This window comes from Chiloscyllium plagiosum, unplaced genomic scaffold (assembly GCF_037043375.1).
Source record: "Chiloscyllium plagiosum isolate Xiang-an unplaced genomic scaffold, Cpla_swu_hap1 HiC_scaffold_11, whole genome shotgun sequence".
In the NCBI taxonomy this organism is placed as follows: Eukaryota; Metazoa; Chordata; class Chondrichthyes; order Orectolobiformes; family Hemiscylliidae; genus Chiloscyllium; species Chiloscyllium plagiosum.
In genome coordinates, this window is record NW_028270149.1 from 73,118,531 (window position 1) to 73,135,897 (window position 17,367).

The following is a 17,367-nucleotide window of genomic DNA, read 5'->3' on the forward strand; positions in this document are numbered from 1 at the left end:
GTTTCTAAAGCACAATTTTTCTATAAAGCAGGTTTACAAGAATGCAACCATCGCATTATATAAGAACTCCCAGTAGATACAAGCCTCTCCCATTCAGTCTTTCTTCATAAGGCAACACATCCATTCCAGTGTTAATCAAGTTATAAACCTTCTCTGAATTGCTTTGAATATATTTACATCCTTCCTAAATAAGGAGACCAATGCTTTTTCAGGATGCCAGACATGATCATACCAGTATAATTGAAACATAACCTCCCTACTTTTGTATCCAATTCTCCACTAAATGAGTGATAACATTGCATTAGTGTTCCTACTAAGTGTTGTACTTACCTCTTATACTTTTGCAATTCATGCATTAGGTCACCCAAATCCCTCCAGATCTGACAGCTCAGCAATCTCTCATCATTTAAATAGTTTAATTTAACCTGTTTCTTGCTCTCCTTTCCTGTTTTATTAATTTCTCTCCTTGTTTCATTGTTCGTAGAGCACTTCTCACCTCATCCACAGCCCTCCCTGGCTAATCCTGGTCTATCGAGATTAAAACACTAGCCGTCCACCATTACTGGTTTATAAATGGGTCCAACTACAGTTCAGGCAGATATTGTCCCAACTCCTTCCAGTCTCAGAACTGGTGCCAATGCCTGATGAAGAGTAAGTCTTCTTTCTCATATCAGCCTTTTAGCTACATGTTAATTCTCCAGATCTGTCTGTGCCTGAGCCAATTTGCTCATGGCTTGGGCATTAATCCAAAAATTGCTAACTTTGAGGTCAACATCCATACGGAGGAATATTATCAAGCAAGGAGATCATGCTTCTTGCAGTGTTGTCACAGTGGTGATATGAATCAGGCAGATTCATATTACTTTCTTTGGTAAAAGCAACTTTTATAGTTGTCTTTTCTTGAGAGTGTTGGCTTGCCATGAACCTTCTGAAGCAGAGCAGAACTATTAAAGGAATTTGTGACTGTCGCTCCCACAATTGCAAACTGTCTCTCTCCCTGAAAATGGTGGCTTAAAAATAACTGTCCATGTTGGCATCCAACTCTCGAGATAATCATTTGAGCAAAAGTTTATAGGGACATTTCCCCCAACACTTGGCAATGAGGATGGGACACACTATATCGGAGCTTCCCATGGTGTGAAGACTGAGCAAAGAGGAAAATGTATTTTAATTTATTTTTGCAATTAAGAATTACCTCACAGTCATGGACTGGCTAATTTAAATTGGTGCAAAGGAGCCCGTACCTGGAGATTTCGGTGCGTAGTGATTGTAAGTGCACCAGGACAGGGAAACGTGAGTAGGTCAGACTGTGTAGGTGACAGCTGTGGGACTAAGAGCATCCCTAGTCCTGAACTGTACAGAATGGGCAGACAGCTATGTGTAAGCCAGAGCCACACAGGCTGTTTAAAACATTATAGCAAGCACAATGGCGAATAGAGGACAGGACATGGACTGGAGAACCAAAGGAAACTCTTGCTAGTTTTCTATCAGATGTATATCAGAAGCTGATTAGGAAAATAGGGGAAAAATAGGTGGGATCCCAAAAGCAAGCCAGAAGCCCAAAGGGTGTGATGGGAAAAGACAAAGGAAACTTGGGAATGATAAGACAAAAATGTGCAGGTTAGGTGAAGTGGCCATGCTAACTTGCTCATAGTGTTCAGGGATAAGTGAGTTAAGTCTATTAGTCAGGGGTAAATGTAGAGTGGTAGGGGAATGGGTCTGGGTGGGTTACTCTTCGGAGGGTCAGTGTAGACTTGTTGGGTCAAATGGCCTGTTTCCACACTGTAGGGATTCAATGATTCTATGATTAACATTCATAGTCATATTTAATTTCCTTCTAAGACTCAATGGAGGCGTCAGGGATTAGTGACAAGGACATACAGTGTATTTCTTTTTTACGCATTCAAAGGATGAGGTGTCACTGGCTAGGCCAGCATTTAATACCCATCCCTAAAGCCCAGATGGCAAATAAGAGTTGACCACATTGCTCTGTGTCCAGAGTCACATGTAGGTCAGACCAGATAAGGATGGCAGCTTCCTTCCATTATATGGAGGTACTGGTAATATCATTGAGCATGCCAATGAGCTGGCAACATGGGTTTGGATCCAAACAATTAAATTTGAATGCAATAAAATCTGGACTGAATAAAAGCTGGCCTATGGTGACCATATAGCCACTGTCAACTGTCATAAAAAATCAGTCTGGTTCACTAACATCCTTTAGGGAAGGAAATCTACTGTCTTTACCTGGACTGGCCTACATGTGATTCCAGCCACAGAGCAATGTGGTCAACTCTTAATTGCCCCTTGAGCTTTAGTGATGTTGGCCGACCCTACAATGTCCACATCCAATGAACAAATTAAATGATGACAAAGATGAGGGCGCAGATTGGAGTGAGGTTGACAAATACTAAATTTATTATGAGTAATGGCATGTTGCTTGGCAAGGTCTTGATGATCCCTGTCTTTATAGAATTAATGCCAGGAAGAGCATAGTATAGAGTAGAGAATATAGGAGTAATTAGAGGAGATTGTTATGTGCGACTCTGTGATCTGTGTTCATGCGTAGAAGAGAAAGGGGTGAACGTGTCAAGTATTACTTTCTATGGGTGTGGTGTTTGGATCGTCATAGTGGCACGGCCCAAACCAGTATAAGAGAATGAATAGTCCACACATATGCTTAAGGCAGCAGATAACAGTACAATGGAAGCCATATGGGTCACACTGGAACCAACATTTCTCTGGGCAATGGGAGATACTGTATCATCACAGCAGGCCTGGAATATCTCCATAGGAATTGTATATGTCCATTGACCAATCAAACAGTATGATTGCAGCTGTCTTTGTCAGTATGGGTGGGGAGGGTGGAACTAATGGAAGTTTGTAAATGGGAAACGACCTACATGTAAGATGGGAAGCTATCAGAGATAACCTGACATAACATATTAACCTACTGACCTCCTCCTGTACTCAAGCATCCAGCGCAAGAAGCTGAGGAAGTGCCTAAGCTATAATATGCTTTGCAGCAGAACAGCAAGGATATAGATATGGTTTTAAAGCAGATAGACTTTAACCCCTGGTGGGAGGAGCTTTGAAATTGGAGCTTCAATATGCAGATCCACACATGGATCAGAATGATCTCCTATATATTAGTAGTTGCAAAGTTGGTGATGCTATTGTGAGGGATAAGTGTGATGAGTAATCTGGTAAGGCAACCAAAAAATCCCTAACACAGATCAAAACCATGAGGAATGTGAAAGTGCGACTTCTAAAGGAGGAGGGACACCTGGTATGGATGCTGAGAGTGTGGTGTTGGAAGGGTGATGATCTTATCCTAGGTCAATCCTAGGTCATTAGGACCTGGTTAAGGCTGAACGAAGGCAGCAAGTAAGAATCTGAAGCCTGTTGAATTCAGTAAAATCCTTGGATTTTTTGACAGGCAGAGTATTCAGCCTCCTGGGTCAGATGTTATTCAAAAGGGGGAATGATATTGGAGTAGGAATACAGAGTCATGTGGAAATGTTTCATGCCCTCACAAGCATTGTTACGGTATAAACTGAATCTGTTCAAGGTCATATCATCTGAACCACAGCCTGCATTTGTGAAGTGACTCTGCCTCCATATATTTGAACTAAAAGACTTATATCAACACCCAACTCTCAAGGTGATCATTTAAAAGGAAATTTGGAGGGACATTTCTTCTCATATGACCTAATGGCACAAACCAAAATTCAATTTGACTTGGCAATTGCTGTCAAATTCAGTAATGATGTTTTCATAATCATTGAGTGTTGCTGGGAAATGTTAGCCTGTTCCACTTTCATTGTGCAATATGTAATTATATTCAATCATACATCAACGTGAAACACAATAACTTAGATGTTGCATACAAAGATCTCTCAGAACAATAGTACTGACCTCAGAACATCTCAGTTTCCCACACAACTTACTGGCATTCAAGAATTCAGGCATTTTTTTCACCAAGGTGTAACTGAACAAGATTACGAAATAATGAAGAAACTATTATGAGTAGTACAAGTTCCAGTGCTTGAGGGAAGTTTCTGTCCACAAAGGCCAAGCTAGAACAACACAATAACGTATTTGTTTCCTTACTCAAGCACTGTAACTTGGTTGGGCAGCATTACTGGAGCATAAAGTGGAAGAGGAAGAAGAGTCGGATCATGATGAAACACCATAACTTGGTCTCTCACTTAGATCTACCAGATCAGATACTGATACAGTGTGGGCTTTAGAGGATAGATTAGAGATGGAATCTGCACATGCTGAGCTACCAGCGATGAGTGATAAAGATTGTGAAGACACATTCACAGGCTTTGACTACTTAAATCAGGTCATTAAGCTTTCTGCAGCACTGCTTTTAGGTCCTTCAGACAATACAACCTGCATTGACCATGAGCCTACCTGCTTCTACTCCCTTCCCAATGTCTGCTGGGAGGCCTGCCTGGTCCCCAATTGACACAAAACCACTGTCCTGCTGACCATCTTCTGCATTGAGGCCTGATGCTGTGTTGAGAAAATTGGAGCCTGGTATCTGCACTATTCTGCCTTTCTTATGTAATCCAGTCAATCTCACTCTTGCCATGATTTCCAGTGCCTAAAATGCATGTCCAGTTGAAATGCATTATGGTTTTATTATTTGTCCATGAGATTGGGTCATCTTTGGTAAGACCAGTATTCATGGCCTAACTTAGTTGTCAGAGAATCATAGAATTTACAGGACAGAAGGAGGCCATTCGACCCATCATGCCTATATTAGTTCCCAAAAGGGTTAGCTAACTAGGCCCATTCTTCAGCTCTATCTCTGTAGCGCTATAAAATAGATGTCCTTGGGAAGGCAATAATGAACTGCCTTTTTGAATCACTGCAGTTCATGTGGTGCAGTACCCCTAACCTGCTGTTAGCGAGGGATTGCCTGGATTTTAATTCAGCGACAGTGAAGGAATGGTGGCATGGTTCCAGGTCAGGATGGTGTGTGACTTAGCTTGAAGGTGGTGATCTTCCATGCATCTGCTGCCTTTATCCTTGTGGGAAGCAGGGAAATTAAAATTGCCAAGTGGCAATTCACTTCTCCTGATGGGTTACACTCATGTCCTGTTTAATGTGCTTCAGAAAGACTTGGAATACACATGTCATTCTGAACTGACGTTCTGAATGTCAATGTGTGAAAAGATACAGAGCATAAATTTAATCTCTACATACTGCTTCTAGTGACTTAGCACTATTTGACTAGGGTGCTGTGCACAGCCAGCCACTTAGGTCATTGCAGTCCACTGGGGAAAGGTTATCTGCTAAGCTGTCTCCTGTATGCATCGGTCACTGCTCATTTGGTACTGTTCCAATTCTGACCAATCTCATTGGCTAATGTGATGTCTATTTTCCTAATTTGGAACACATAGTAAGAATACTTTTTAAAAAAATCATTCTATGAAATATGACTTTGAGTATGTTGTACTACAAATTTTGGCTAAAATCTTACGTCCATTTAGAGTTAGTATAACTGCAAGGAACCCACATTCTCTGCATGTGAAGGCGAAGATGAAATGTTATGGGGTGAAATGCCTTTTCCATGCACTGTCATATCTCACCAGAGTTGTATGATGGGCGATTATATGTAAGCCTTATTAATCCTGGAGTCATCACAACTGTGAAGAGATTTAAGTAAATAACCCAAAGTCCCCAATTTATTTCAAGTAAAAGCAAAATGCTACTGATGCTTGAAATCTGAAGCAAACACAGCGAACTATTCAACACAATAGCCTCATTAGCAGAAACAAAAAAAGGAATCATAGAATCCCTACACTCCCAAGCAGTCGACTCAGCCAATTGAGTCTACCCTGACCTTCCAGCAGCATCCCATCCAGATCTATCCAATCTCTCTACCCTGCATTCCCCATGACTAATCCACCTAGCCTGCACATCCCTGGACACTAAGGGCAATTTAGCATGGCCGATCCACCTCACTTGCACATCTTTGAACTGGAGGAGGAACCCAGAGCACCCTGAGGAAACCCATGCAGACACGGGGAGAATGTGCAAACTCCACACAGAGTCACCCGAGGCTGGAATCAAACCTGGGTCCCTGGAGCTGTGAAATGGCAGTGCTAACCACGAGCCACCATGCCACCCCCATATCTATTTGTAAGGGGCAAGGCTGTCATGGAGGAGCTGCAGGTCAATCTTCGGGAGAGGGGAGTCATCCAGAACCAAGGTTCACATAGGAACCATCGACATAGGTAGGAAGCAGGATGAAATTCTAAAGGCTGATTTCAGGAAGATAGGAATGAAATTAAAAACTAGCACCCCAGAAGCAGTAATCTTAAGATCAGTCCCAGTGACGTGAAAATGAGCATAAGATCAAGAGGACTGATTGATGGAATACATGATTGGAGAACTGGTGTAGGAGGGAGAGGATCAGATTTCCTTCAGGAATTGGGACCAGTCCTGGAGCAGGGGGGGACCTGTAAAAGCTGGACACCTTAATTGGACTGGGACTGAGATCCTCACAGGGAGATGTGCTTGTGCTACTGGGATGGGTTTAACCTAACCTGTCAGATTGATGGGAACCTGAGGAGTAAAATTGGTTTTGGGCAACTGAAAGAGGCCACAGTCTAAAGATGTGGAGTAGGCCATTTGGGACTGAGATGAGGAGAAATTTTTTCACCCAGAGACTGGTGGGCCTGTCAAATTCTCTGCCACAGAGAAAGCAGTTGAGACCAAAACATCCAATGTTTTCAAGGAGGAGGTAGGCACAGTTTTTAAGGATAAAGGGATCAAAATGTATGTGTAAAAGTGAGAACCGGGTACTGAGTTGGATGACCAGCCATGATCATAATGAATGGCAAAGCAGGCTTGAAGGGCCAAATGGCCTACTCCTGCTCCTATTTTCTAAGTTTCCTGTGAAAAGATCCTGGGGAAACTGGCAGAGAGGATAAACCGAACATTAAGTATGCTTTTAAGGCAAAGTTATGTCAGAATGACAAAGTTAAGGGCATTTTACTAGAAGGCATGCAACATTCACAACAAGCCAGATGATCTAAAGACAAGTATAGCTGCATAAATACTATCTATCTGCCATTAATAAAACATCACTGTATGGTGGCTAGACTAGAAATTGAATATTTAAGGACATATAAGAAGGAAAAGAGGGTGGAGCTTCACTGATAATAAAGGAGTGGGATCAGTACATTACGAAGGGAGGATCTCAGATCTGAAGAATAATTTGTGGAATCCAGATGGAATTAAGAATCAGCAGGGGGCAGCAGACATTGGAAGGAATAGGCCACCAAATAGTAGTGTAGGGTGGGGGGCATGGTAATTATCAGAAGAGAAAAGCATGTAGTATGAGTCATCAGTTATCATGGATAACTTCAATCTGCATAGAGACTCAGTAAGTCAGGTAAGTGGTAAAGCTGTGAAGGAAGGGTTTCTGGAGTAGGTTTGGAATGGCAGTCTTTTGAGGAGCTGGCTAAACAATGAGCTACTTTATATCTAGCTTCCCAGATTCAGTCCTCCCATCGACCAACCAAGTCATACCCGCTACCTGTGTTCACCTATCGCAACCTCAGCACTCTGCCCCTCTCCACACCTCCCTCTTTATCTGCAGCTCCCCTTACACCTAGCCCCAGCCCTGAAGAACGGTTACACCCAAAACATTGACTTCTCCACCTCCTGATGCTGCCTGGCTTGCTGTGTTCTTCTAGCCTCCTGCCTGTCTACCTATGTAGTGAAACAAGACTAACTAACAATCATGTTGTAAAACACCTTTCAGGATATGAGTGATTACAATGTGATAGAATTTTGTATTATGTTGGAAAGTGAGCTCATGTATTCTGAAGAAAAGATGTTAAATTTTGATAAGGGCACTTAGGAAAGCATGAGGGACAAATTGGCTGACATTTGGGAAAATACATTAAATACAAGAATATACATTGGCAATAGATAGTTTTTAAATTGCATTAAATTACCATTATATGACTTAGTGGTGAAGGAGATGACTGTAGAAATAATCAATATATTTATGATTATCTTCCAAAATTTATAGATTCTGAAATAATTTTTGTGCATTTCTTTGTAGCAAATATTTCAAGAAGGGAATGGAAGAAATAAAATCAGGCAACTACAGACTTGCTTTACATCAGTAGTAAGAAAAATGCAAGGATCTATTATAAAGGATGGCATACATTGACTACTGCTTGGTAATAATTCTGAAATTAGGTCAGAAAATAAAGAATAATGTTTTTTGACACACATGGTTACAGATCTTCAGAATTCTCTACAACAAGGGTGTGAAAGTCCAGTCTTTTGAGTGCATTGACAGTGTAGATTGATAGATTTCTGCATTGGTGTTATGAAGTTATGCAGATTGAGTGGCTAAAAGATATTGAGGTATTTGACCAACCATGACTGTATGGAATGGTAGGGCAGGTGCTGTGGGCTGAGTGGATTACTCCTGTTCCTATGTTCTTATATTCCTTAAGTAAGTTCAGATAGATTGGAGAATCTGCTGCCATCAAGTGGACAAGGCAGATTCTGCTGGTGTTGCTCCAGCCACTGCTATTGATGTTACTGCTGGGTGTGTTCCACATCAGAGATACAAGGTACAGTTGCATCAGCTGTGGTGAAGGCTGACAGCAGGGCCTTTACCATTTAAGATCAGTGAGGTGCAAGACAGATGCAGTGACTTCTAAGCAGTGAGCTATCATACCTGAAAAGCTCTCTGAGGAGTACTGAGAGCAGCAGTGAAGACGACCGCTTCCATGGATATGTCCCATCTTTAGCCCTACATTCCAGACACCTTCTCCACCATCTCCCACTGCAATCTCGATTTGCTGCAGCCTTACCTTAAGGGGCGTTCATGCCTATGAGCACACGTACTGTCTGTTGTGTAGTTTGAAGAATTAAAATTAAGCTGGACATGGGGAAGAACCCCTTTACTCTTCTTCAAAGTAATGCTGTGCACCCTTTCCATCTGGTTAAGAGAGCAGATGGGGTCGTTGTTAACATCTCTGCTAAAAGACAGCATTCCAACAGTGCTACGCTGAACACATCAGCCTAGATTTTGCGTCTAAGTCTTTGGAAGAGGCTTTGAACACCTAACCTTGTGATCCAGAGGTGAGAGGTTTATCACTGTGCTGCAGCTGATACTGTATCTCGATACATTGAGTGATGTGAAATCGACATGCCTTCGGTGTGGGAAAGGTCTGTTTCAAAAGCATTGATTTTGTCAACCACATCAGAAATTGTGACAGTGGAGTTGAGATTATTGGATAGATTTGGTCAAGTCAAACAGCACAGACAATAAATGCTGGTCTATGATACCAATGGATGTTTCATCTTATGAACAAATAAAAAGAAATCCAGATAGATGGTCAGTTGGGAAGAGTTGAAGATTGCAGACAGATTCAAATATGGAGATAAAACAGCTTTTATTATTTTCCTTATTAGTTAAGGTAACTGACTGCAAAATGCATATACATTGTGAAACTTACTTGTTTCATAATAACAAATTGTGCACATATAAGGATACTTAAGAAATATAAAAATAGAAACTTCTTGTATAAGTTGGTATAACAAAATTATGACTGGTGTTTTTTCAATATGGCACCAATCAAAAAAATCTTGATATCAAATTAACATTAACACAAGATAACAAAACAGAAATATATAATGAGATTACAAAGTGACATAATGGAAAAACTGTTACATCGTTATTTCAAAAACAAATTCCTTTGCAATCACTTCTTTTAGTCTTCAGTTATCCTAATTACTTCCTCTGTAAATAGTCAACCTGAAATGGCTATCTTCTGCACACTGACAGAAGTCACACGATGCCAGGTTACAGTCCAACAGGGGTATATTTGAAATCACAAGCTTTCAGAGTGTTGCTCCTTCGACAGGTGAAGTCAGATGAAGGAGCAGCGCTTCGAAAGCTTATGATTTCAAATAAACCTGTTGGACGATAATCTGGTGTCATGTGACATTTGACCTAGTCCACCCCAGTCTAACACTGGCACTTCCACATCTATGTCACTTACCTTCATGCAGATGTATCACAACAAAGAACGCAAAGTGATATTTTGTGCTGATAGAGATAAAACAATAATCCGTCTGAACTTTGTATGGTGCTTCATCCAATGTAAATTCTATGTTGAATCCCTGACTTGTATGATCCTTCCCCAAAAAAATCAAAGACATCCACATCAAGAAACATGAGGGATAATTTTAACCTAACCTGCTAGATGGGCAAACCATTGGGTTGGGTGGACGGCTCAAAAGTATTTCTTGTTTGACGTCAAACCAGTGTTGCACTCAATCTCATCAGTTTCCTGACAGATGGGCTTGTGGAGGCAATAATTATGACTTTTTTTTTAAGCATGCCTTAATAAGTGTTGCTTCAGTTGCTGTGGTTCTGCGACAGATTCTGTGAATCCATTCAACGTTGTGATGATTAGAGTTAAAAAGTCTGGCAGCCTCACATTAGCGGACTGTTCCAATTATAAAATGTGCCAGCTCCTTATTTGAAGTTCAACTTTGCTTACTACATCAATATAAGTCAGTGCATTTTTGTTCCCTAAGTCATTTTTTCGATATCTACTGCTGTACTTTTCTTTTGAAAAGTGTGTTGCACTAAGAGAAAAGTACCCAAATGTTTTCTTTTCACAGCCTGTGTTGCTTAACATGGAACTCAAGCATGAAAAAAAATCTATGAATCAATATTCTGACTAATTTGTTTCAATGGTGAAATGCAATTACTAACAGATCTTGGTGTTTAAGATTTATTCATCCGCGCTGGTATTAATCATCTTGGAACCTCCAGACCTGGATGGCTTTAAAGAAACAAGCCAGTGAGGAAGAAATCTAAGTGCAGATTGACTGATGTTTCTCAGCTGCATAGGCTGGAATGAAAGTGCACGTGGGCCTCAATCGAGAGATCTTTGGCAATATGAGCACATTTATAAAGCAGCTCTCAGTACCTAATTCTCTCACTTACAAAACCTGACTGGCTTTCTGTTTGTTTACATGAATTATTACCTTGTTGAAGGATGGTTTAGTTATTTAAATCAACGTGTTTGGACATGTTATGATTCATTTCCAGGCCAGGTTAGAATTGAATCTGATCTCTGCACCACAAAATCCTAAATCACTTTATTTCATGCACAAATGGAAGCTTGACCATTGTTACTTTAATCATTCTGTTTAAATGTACTATGCCACTTGTCTAAGGGCGGGTGGGAGTTGAACCCAGACCTTCTGGTCCAGAAGAAGCAGCACGACCACTGTGCCCCAAACCCTAAGACATTTATCTGGGGCTGGTGAGACTTATGCCTGGCCTTCTGGCCCAGGGACAGAAATACTATACTATCTCGGCACCATAACTAGTGTTTACTATGATCATATGGAAATATATGTTTTGAAGTTGCATTAACCATTTGTGCAAGTTCCATCAGAAAGGGAAGCAATAGCAATTTCCACATTTAGGTTCTACTACCCACAGGTCTTTAGAAAAGAGCTGGACAAATCCTGAAAGGTAGACTGCTGCCTGAGTTAAGATGGTAGGTCTGGGAATAAAGAGGAGCTACATTAATGAGTAACTTCTGGATCACACCTAACTTTCCTTCAGATATTGGAGAGGACTATAGATTAGATTCCTTACAGTGCAGAAACAGGCCCTTCGGCCCAACAAATCCACACCGACCCTCCGAAGAGTAACCCACCCAGACCCATTTCCCTCTGACTAATGCACCTAATGCCATGAGCAATTTAGCATGGTCTAGATTAGAGTGGTGCTGGAAAAGCACAGCAGGTCAGGCAGCATCCAAGGAGCAGGAAAAGTCGACATTTCGGGCAAAAGCCCTTCATCAGGAATAGAGGGTTTCGAGCAGCTGCAGTCCTTGTTTTTACCTCGCAATTTAGCATGGCCACTTCACCTAACCTACACATCTTTGGACTGTGGGAGGAAACTGGAGCACACCCACACAGATACAGGGAGACTGTGCAAACTCCACCCAAGGCTGGAATCAAACCTGGGTCCCTGGCGCTGTGAGGTAGCAGTGCTAACCACTGAGCCACCGTGCCAACCATTGTACACTGCTTCTTGGATTAGGCACTGGTTGTTTCAGTAGGAGACTAAATGATGGAGGGTGGTTTGGTGTTCTATGTGGGCTGAATCGTGTCTAGATGGGGTGGCACACTTGACCTTTTCTACTCCATTCATAGTTGTGTGTGTGGTGATGGAAAAGCACAGCAGGTCAGGCAGCATCCGAGGAGCAGGAGAAATGATGTTTCAGGCATAAGCCCTTCATTAGGAATCACCACACTCTTGACTCTGATCTCCAGCAGCTGTAGTCCTCACTTTCTCTATTCATAGTTAAGCAGCTACCTTAACTTAAACATAATACTCAAAGGCACGTTAAAAAGTCTGAAAAAAGTCAATGCCACTTTTCCATGCTGAAAAGTGTTACATAAAAAATCATTCAAAATATTGTCATAAACTCCCACTCCCCAACCCTATACTGTCTCCATTGATTTTGTCCTGCAAAGACTTTACTTTGGAAAATTTTTATTTCAATAAGCATAACTTCCCACTGAAATACAAAACATGGGAAGTAACTTACAAATCTACTTTAATCCACCTGTTTTGGCAGTATATTTATGTGAATGCATGGTTAAACAAGATTTATCTTCTTTATGAAAAATAAACAAAACTGTCACACACATTGTGATGAAATCATACACTTAATACCTGATTATCACTAAACTTAAATTTTGCATTTCAACAAAATAGACCTTGGTTTTTAAAATGTCAAGAAAGCACTAAAGGAGAAAAAGCATTTGAAAATTCAAGGCACTTCTTCTGGCAATTATTAATGTCCTTTTCTTTATCTCTGTTATTCTTTGTCATGTCACTTCTCTCTCTCAAGCATATTATACTATGTTCTTGCTCATCTGAATGGGTGACTGATGTTCTCCAACAGCCACCTGACTGGAAACAATTCAAGTCAAAGTGTCAGCAGAGTTCTGACTTTTTAAGGGAGCATTAAAGTAGTGACTGAATATGTACATCCCAGCAGACATTGATGAATAGGCAGCTGATGTCAATTGTTAACATTCAATGACTACCTTGGCTGAGATCAGAAACTTCAACACAGAAAAATGATTCAATTTGGGAGCTTTTTGCTGTGTGTAGTATCGACTGACTGATTTTAACTGTTGATCCCTAATGGGATCATAATCTTTCACTTGTCCATCTGACCTCCAATCATTCACAATTAACCCTGTAATGTTGAAACACACTGTCAACTGGGGACCCCCCCAGATGTATCTAAAAGGTTTTTTCAATGGTTCATTTTTCTTGTTTCAAAGATAAGAACTAACTCTTCGCATCCTACGTGGAGGTTTGTGAACCTTAAACAAATGCCCTCTATTTCATCCTCAACATCCTAGGTAGCTTTGAGTCTCTCAGAGACTTCTCAGAAGTTTAAAGAATTGGATTTTATCCCCTTTCAACCTTTTTCCGAAGAAATAACGTTGAAGTATTTGGACACTGTGTTCATTACCCTAACATGGATATCTAAATCACATAATCGAAAACAAATAAGGTCCATTGCAAAGCTATGATAACTTGACCAGTGATTTATACACAAACTATCCACTTCACTCATCGTCAAATGCCTTTCAGATAGATTTCATAATTATATATGTTTGTAAACCAAGCACAACAAAAAGGCTTTCTCATGGTGATGAGCCATCTTTTGAACACTGCAATGAATTACTGCACAGTTTTGAAAAACCTACAAGAACTCTATAATCAGAAAGTGTGCTTTACATTCAATTTCTACAGATTGAATCTCTGCATTTATGTGAATTTTGGTTTCTATATGCTTTGTGATAGCAACACTACCCGGGCAAAGGTTACTGCACACTTGAAAGGCTCAGTTCCTTTCTGTGTATTCTGCATCACGACAGCTTTAGATTCACTTGCTCATGCTTCCATTTGCCCGAGCAGGGCTGAAAGAATCTTCATCTGATTTGTCTTGTTCAACGCGCATTAATGAGCGTTTCCTCTTGTTTGACAGCTGATTGCTGGATACGGATGACTTCCTCGTGAAGGAACTGGTCAGTCTCCGTCTAAAGTTCTCTCCAGAGAAGAAGTACAAGAGTGGATCAAAGCAGGTATTGGCAGCTGCCAGACAGAGTGTGACCACCACAGACTTTTGCATGTAAACAATTTCATCACAGTTCCTGTTGCTTTGCAGCAGGGAATGCAGGTGCACTGTACGTTGGATGTGATAGGGCATAAAGCTGATCAGGAAAGCACCCAGCACAATGATGATCAAATGCACTGCTCTTTGGCGCGATGCTTTCTTCTTGTGAATGGCTGCTGTGCTTTTCAATAGTGCCCTCACAATGAAGGTGTAACAGACAAGAATGATGAGAAATGGCAGGATGAAGCCTAAAACCAGCGAAATATAGTTCATTATCAACAGGCTTTTCAGGCCTTGTTTATGCTTACCAGCCGGTGGTTCAAAGCACTTTGTTTTGTTTCCTTCTTTGTGAGAGCCTGACAAAAGGAACGGACTGCTGGTAACAGTGACAAAAATCCATATCACAGCACAAACTATCTTGGCCTTCTTAACATTGACTATTTTCAGGTTCTTAACAGGGAACACAATGGCCAGGAAACGATTGAAGCTCATGGCGGTCATGAAGAAAATGCTGCAGTACAGATTGACATAGAGAGAGTAAGAGCTGATTCTGCACAAAAAGTCCCCAAAGATCCACCTGCCCTTGAAAGCGTAGTAAACCACACGTAAGGGCAAGGTGCAAACACACAGCATGTCCGACACTGCCAGGTTGAGCATATAGATGTTGAAGGCTGTTCGCTGCTTGAACGTTCTCACCAGTACAAACAGAGCAAAGGCATTTCCTGACAAGCCCACCACAAAGACCAGGGAGTATACTGTCGAATACACTTGATTCCGGAAATCATCAATCGACGGGCAGGACATGTTCCACGAATAGTTTGCTGCGATCGGATTTGTTCCTTCAGCCATTTTTGAAGCTGTTTGTTCGAAGGAAATGTCTTCAGAGTCTACACTGGACAAAAAAAATGATGAGAAACAATTAAACCAAAGGCATCTGTCTCACCAAAACTCTGCATTTACTCTAAGGTACAGTATGACTGTGAACGTTGGAAACCTGTCTCTTTGGGAACATTTGGTTTCAAAAAACCATTTGGAGATATCTCACAATTGAATATAATATTGTTTTTACTGTTCTTATTTAGCCCATTCTATTATGACTTTGTTGCCACTTTTTAACTTCAAGGGATAAGATGCTTGTAATTGCTCACAATTGCAATTGTGTAGCACCTCTGTAGACCCAAAATATCCCAAAATGCTGTAGAAGAGAGTGGTGCAATCTCACACAAAAAGAGTGCTGCAGAGACTCAGCTAATCTGGCAGTGACCTAGAAAGGGAAAGAGAGTTAATGTTTTGACTTCAATAATGACTCTTCTTCAAAATTCATTATCTCACACTGAGATGGAACTTGATGAAGAGATAGAAGAAGGGGGGGTCAAAGTTGTAGGCTTTTGAAAGATGGGACAATTGAGAACAAATAGGTTGGTTTACGGGAGAATTGAGAGAATTTCAATCACTCAAGTAGTGGTTATTACTTTTGTGATTTCTTGCGGTTAATTAAAGTTCACTTGCTGGAGGCAGCATTCTGAGATGTGCTAAGTGTAAATTTGTTAGCGCTCCTACTGTGAGAGGTGGTGACATGCACATTACTTATATTTGAAAAGTGACTTGTCATTTGTTGCTGGTTTTGAATATGCTGGGGTCAATTTGGCAAATGAGTGGCACTTTCAATAAGATGAATTTGTCAGAGGTTGAAGATCAGACACATATGTGCACAAGCAGGCATGTGTCAACTTGACTTCTCAATGAGGCTCATTGTTTTGTATTTGCCAGTTCCATAAACCATTTGTACGGTCCTGTCCCCCTTAGTCCAAGAACACCCACCTACGTTCAGGACACCACCCACGCCCTCCACCTCCTCCAGGATTTTTGCTTCCCTGGTCCCCAACGCCTTATCTTCACCATGGACATCCAGTCCCTGTACACCTCCATCCCCCATCACGAAGGACTCAAAGCCCTCCGCTTCTTCCTTTCCCGCCATACCAACCAGTACCCTTCCACTGACACCCTCCTTCGATTGACTGAACTGGTCCTCACTCTTTCCAATCCTCCCACTTCCTCCAAACCAAAGGAGTAGCCATGGGCACCCGCATGGGCCCCAGCTATGCCTACCTCTTTGTAGGATATGTGGAACAGTCCATCTTCCGCAGCTACACTGGCACCACCCACCTTTTCCTCCGCTACATCGATGACTGTATCAGCGCTGCCTCGAGGTCCCATGAGGAGGTTGAACAGTTCATCCACTTTACCAACACCTTCCACCCCGACCTCAAATTTACCTGGACCGTCTCAGACTCCTCCCTCCCCTTCCAAGACCTCTCCATTTCTATCTCGGGCGACTAAATCAACACGGACATTTACTATAAACCGACCGACTCCCACAGCTACCTAGAGTACACCTTCTCCCACCCTGCCCCCTGTAAAAACGCCATCCCATATTCCCAATTCCTTCGTCTCCGCCGTATCTGCTGCCAGGAGGACCAGTTCCAATACCGTACAACCCAGATGGCCTCCTTCTTCAAAGACCGCAATTTCCCTCTAGATGTGATCGACGATGCTCTGCACCACATCTCCTCCACTTCCCACTCCTCCGCCCTTGAGCCCCACCTCTCCAATTGCCACCAGGACAGAACCCCACTGATCCTCACCTACCACCCCACCAACCTCCAGATACATCGTATCATCCGTTGTCATTTCCGCCACCTCCAAACGGACCCCACCACCAGGGATATATTTCCCTCCCCTATCAGCGTTCTGAAAAGACCACTCCCTCCGTGACTCCCTCGTCAGGTCCACACCCCCCACCAACCCAACCTCCACACCTGGCACCTTCCCCTGCAACCGCAAGAAATGCAAAACTTGCGCCCACACCTCCCCCCTTAGATTAGATTAGATTACTTAGTGTGGAAACAGGCCCTTCAGCCCAACAAGTCCACACCGACCCGCAACCCACCCATTCCCCTACATTTACCCCTTTACCTAACACTACGGGCAATTTAGCATGGCCAATTCACCTGACGTGCTCATCTTTGGACTTTGGGAGGAAACCGGAGTACCCGGAGGAAACCCACGCAGACACGGGGAGAATGTGTAAACTCCACACAGTCAGTCGTCTGAGTCGGGAATTGAACCCGGGTCTCTGGCA

The 17,367-nt window shown here is 42.0% G+C and overlaps 1 protein-coding gene across 4 annotated transcripts in view; it reads right to left on the reverse strand.

Annotated features, from left to right (window-relative positions):
* Positions 1-9,429: 9,429 nt before the first annotated feature.
* Positions 9,430-17,367, reverse strand: part of LOC122557123 (cysteinyl leukotriene receptor 1-like) — a 33,290-nt gene continuing 25,352 nt past the window's right edge. For 3 of the 4 annotated variants that reach the window (XM_087992166.1, XM_043704463.2, XM_087992167.1), the window contains one exon: positions 9,430-15,112. In XM_087992166.1, coding sequence (XP_087848292.1) covers positions 13,995-15,112 — 1,118 coding nt within the window. In that variant the 3' untranslated portion in view covers positions 9,430-13,994. Of the gene's footprint in view, positions 15,118-17,367 lie in introns of all 4 variants that reach the window. The other variant, XM_043704462.2, reaches the window with a different exon arrangement.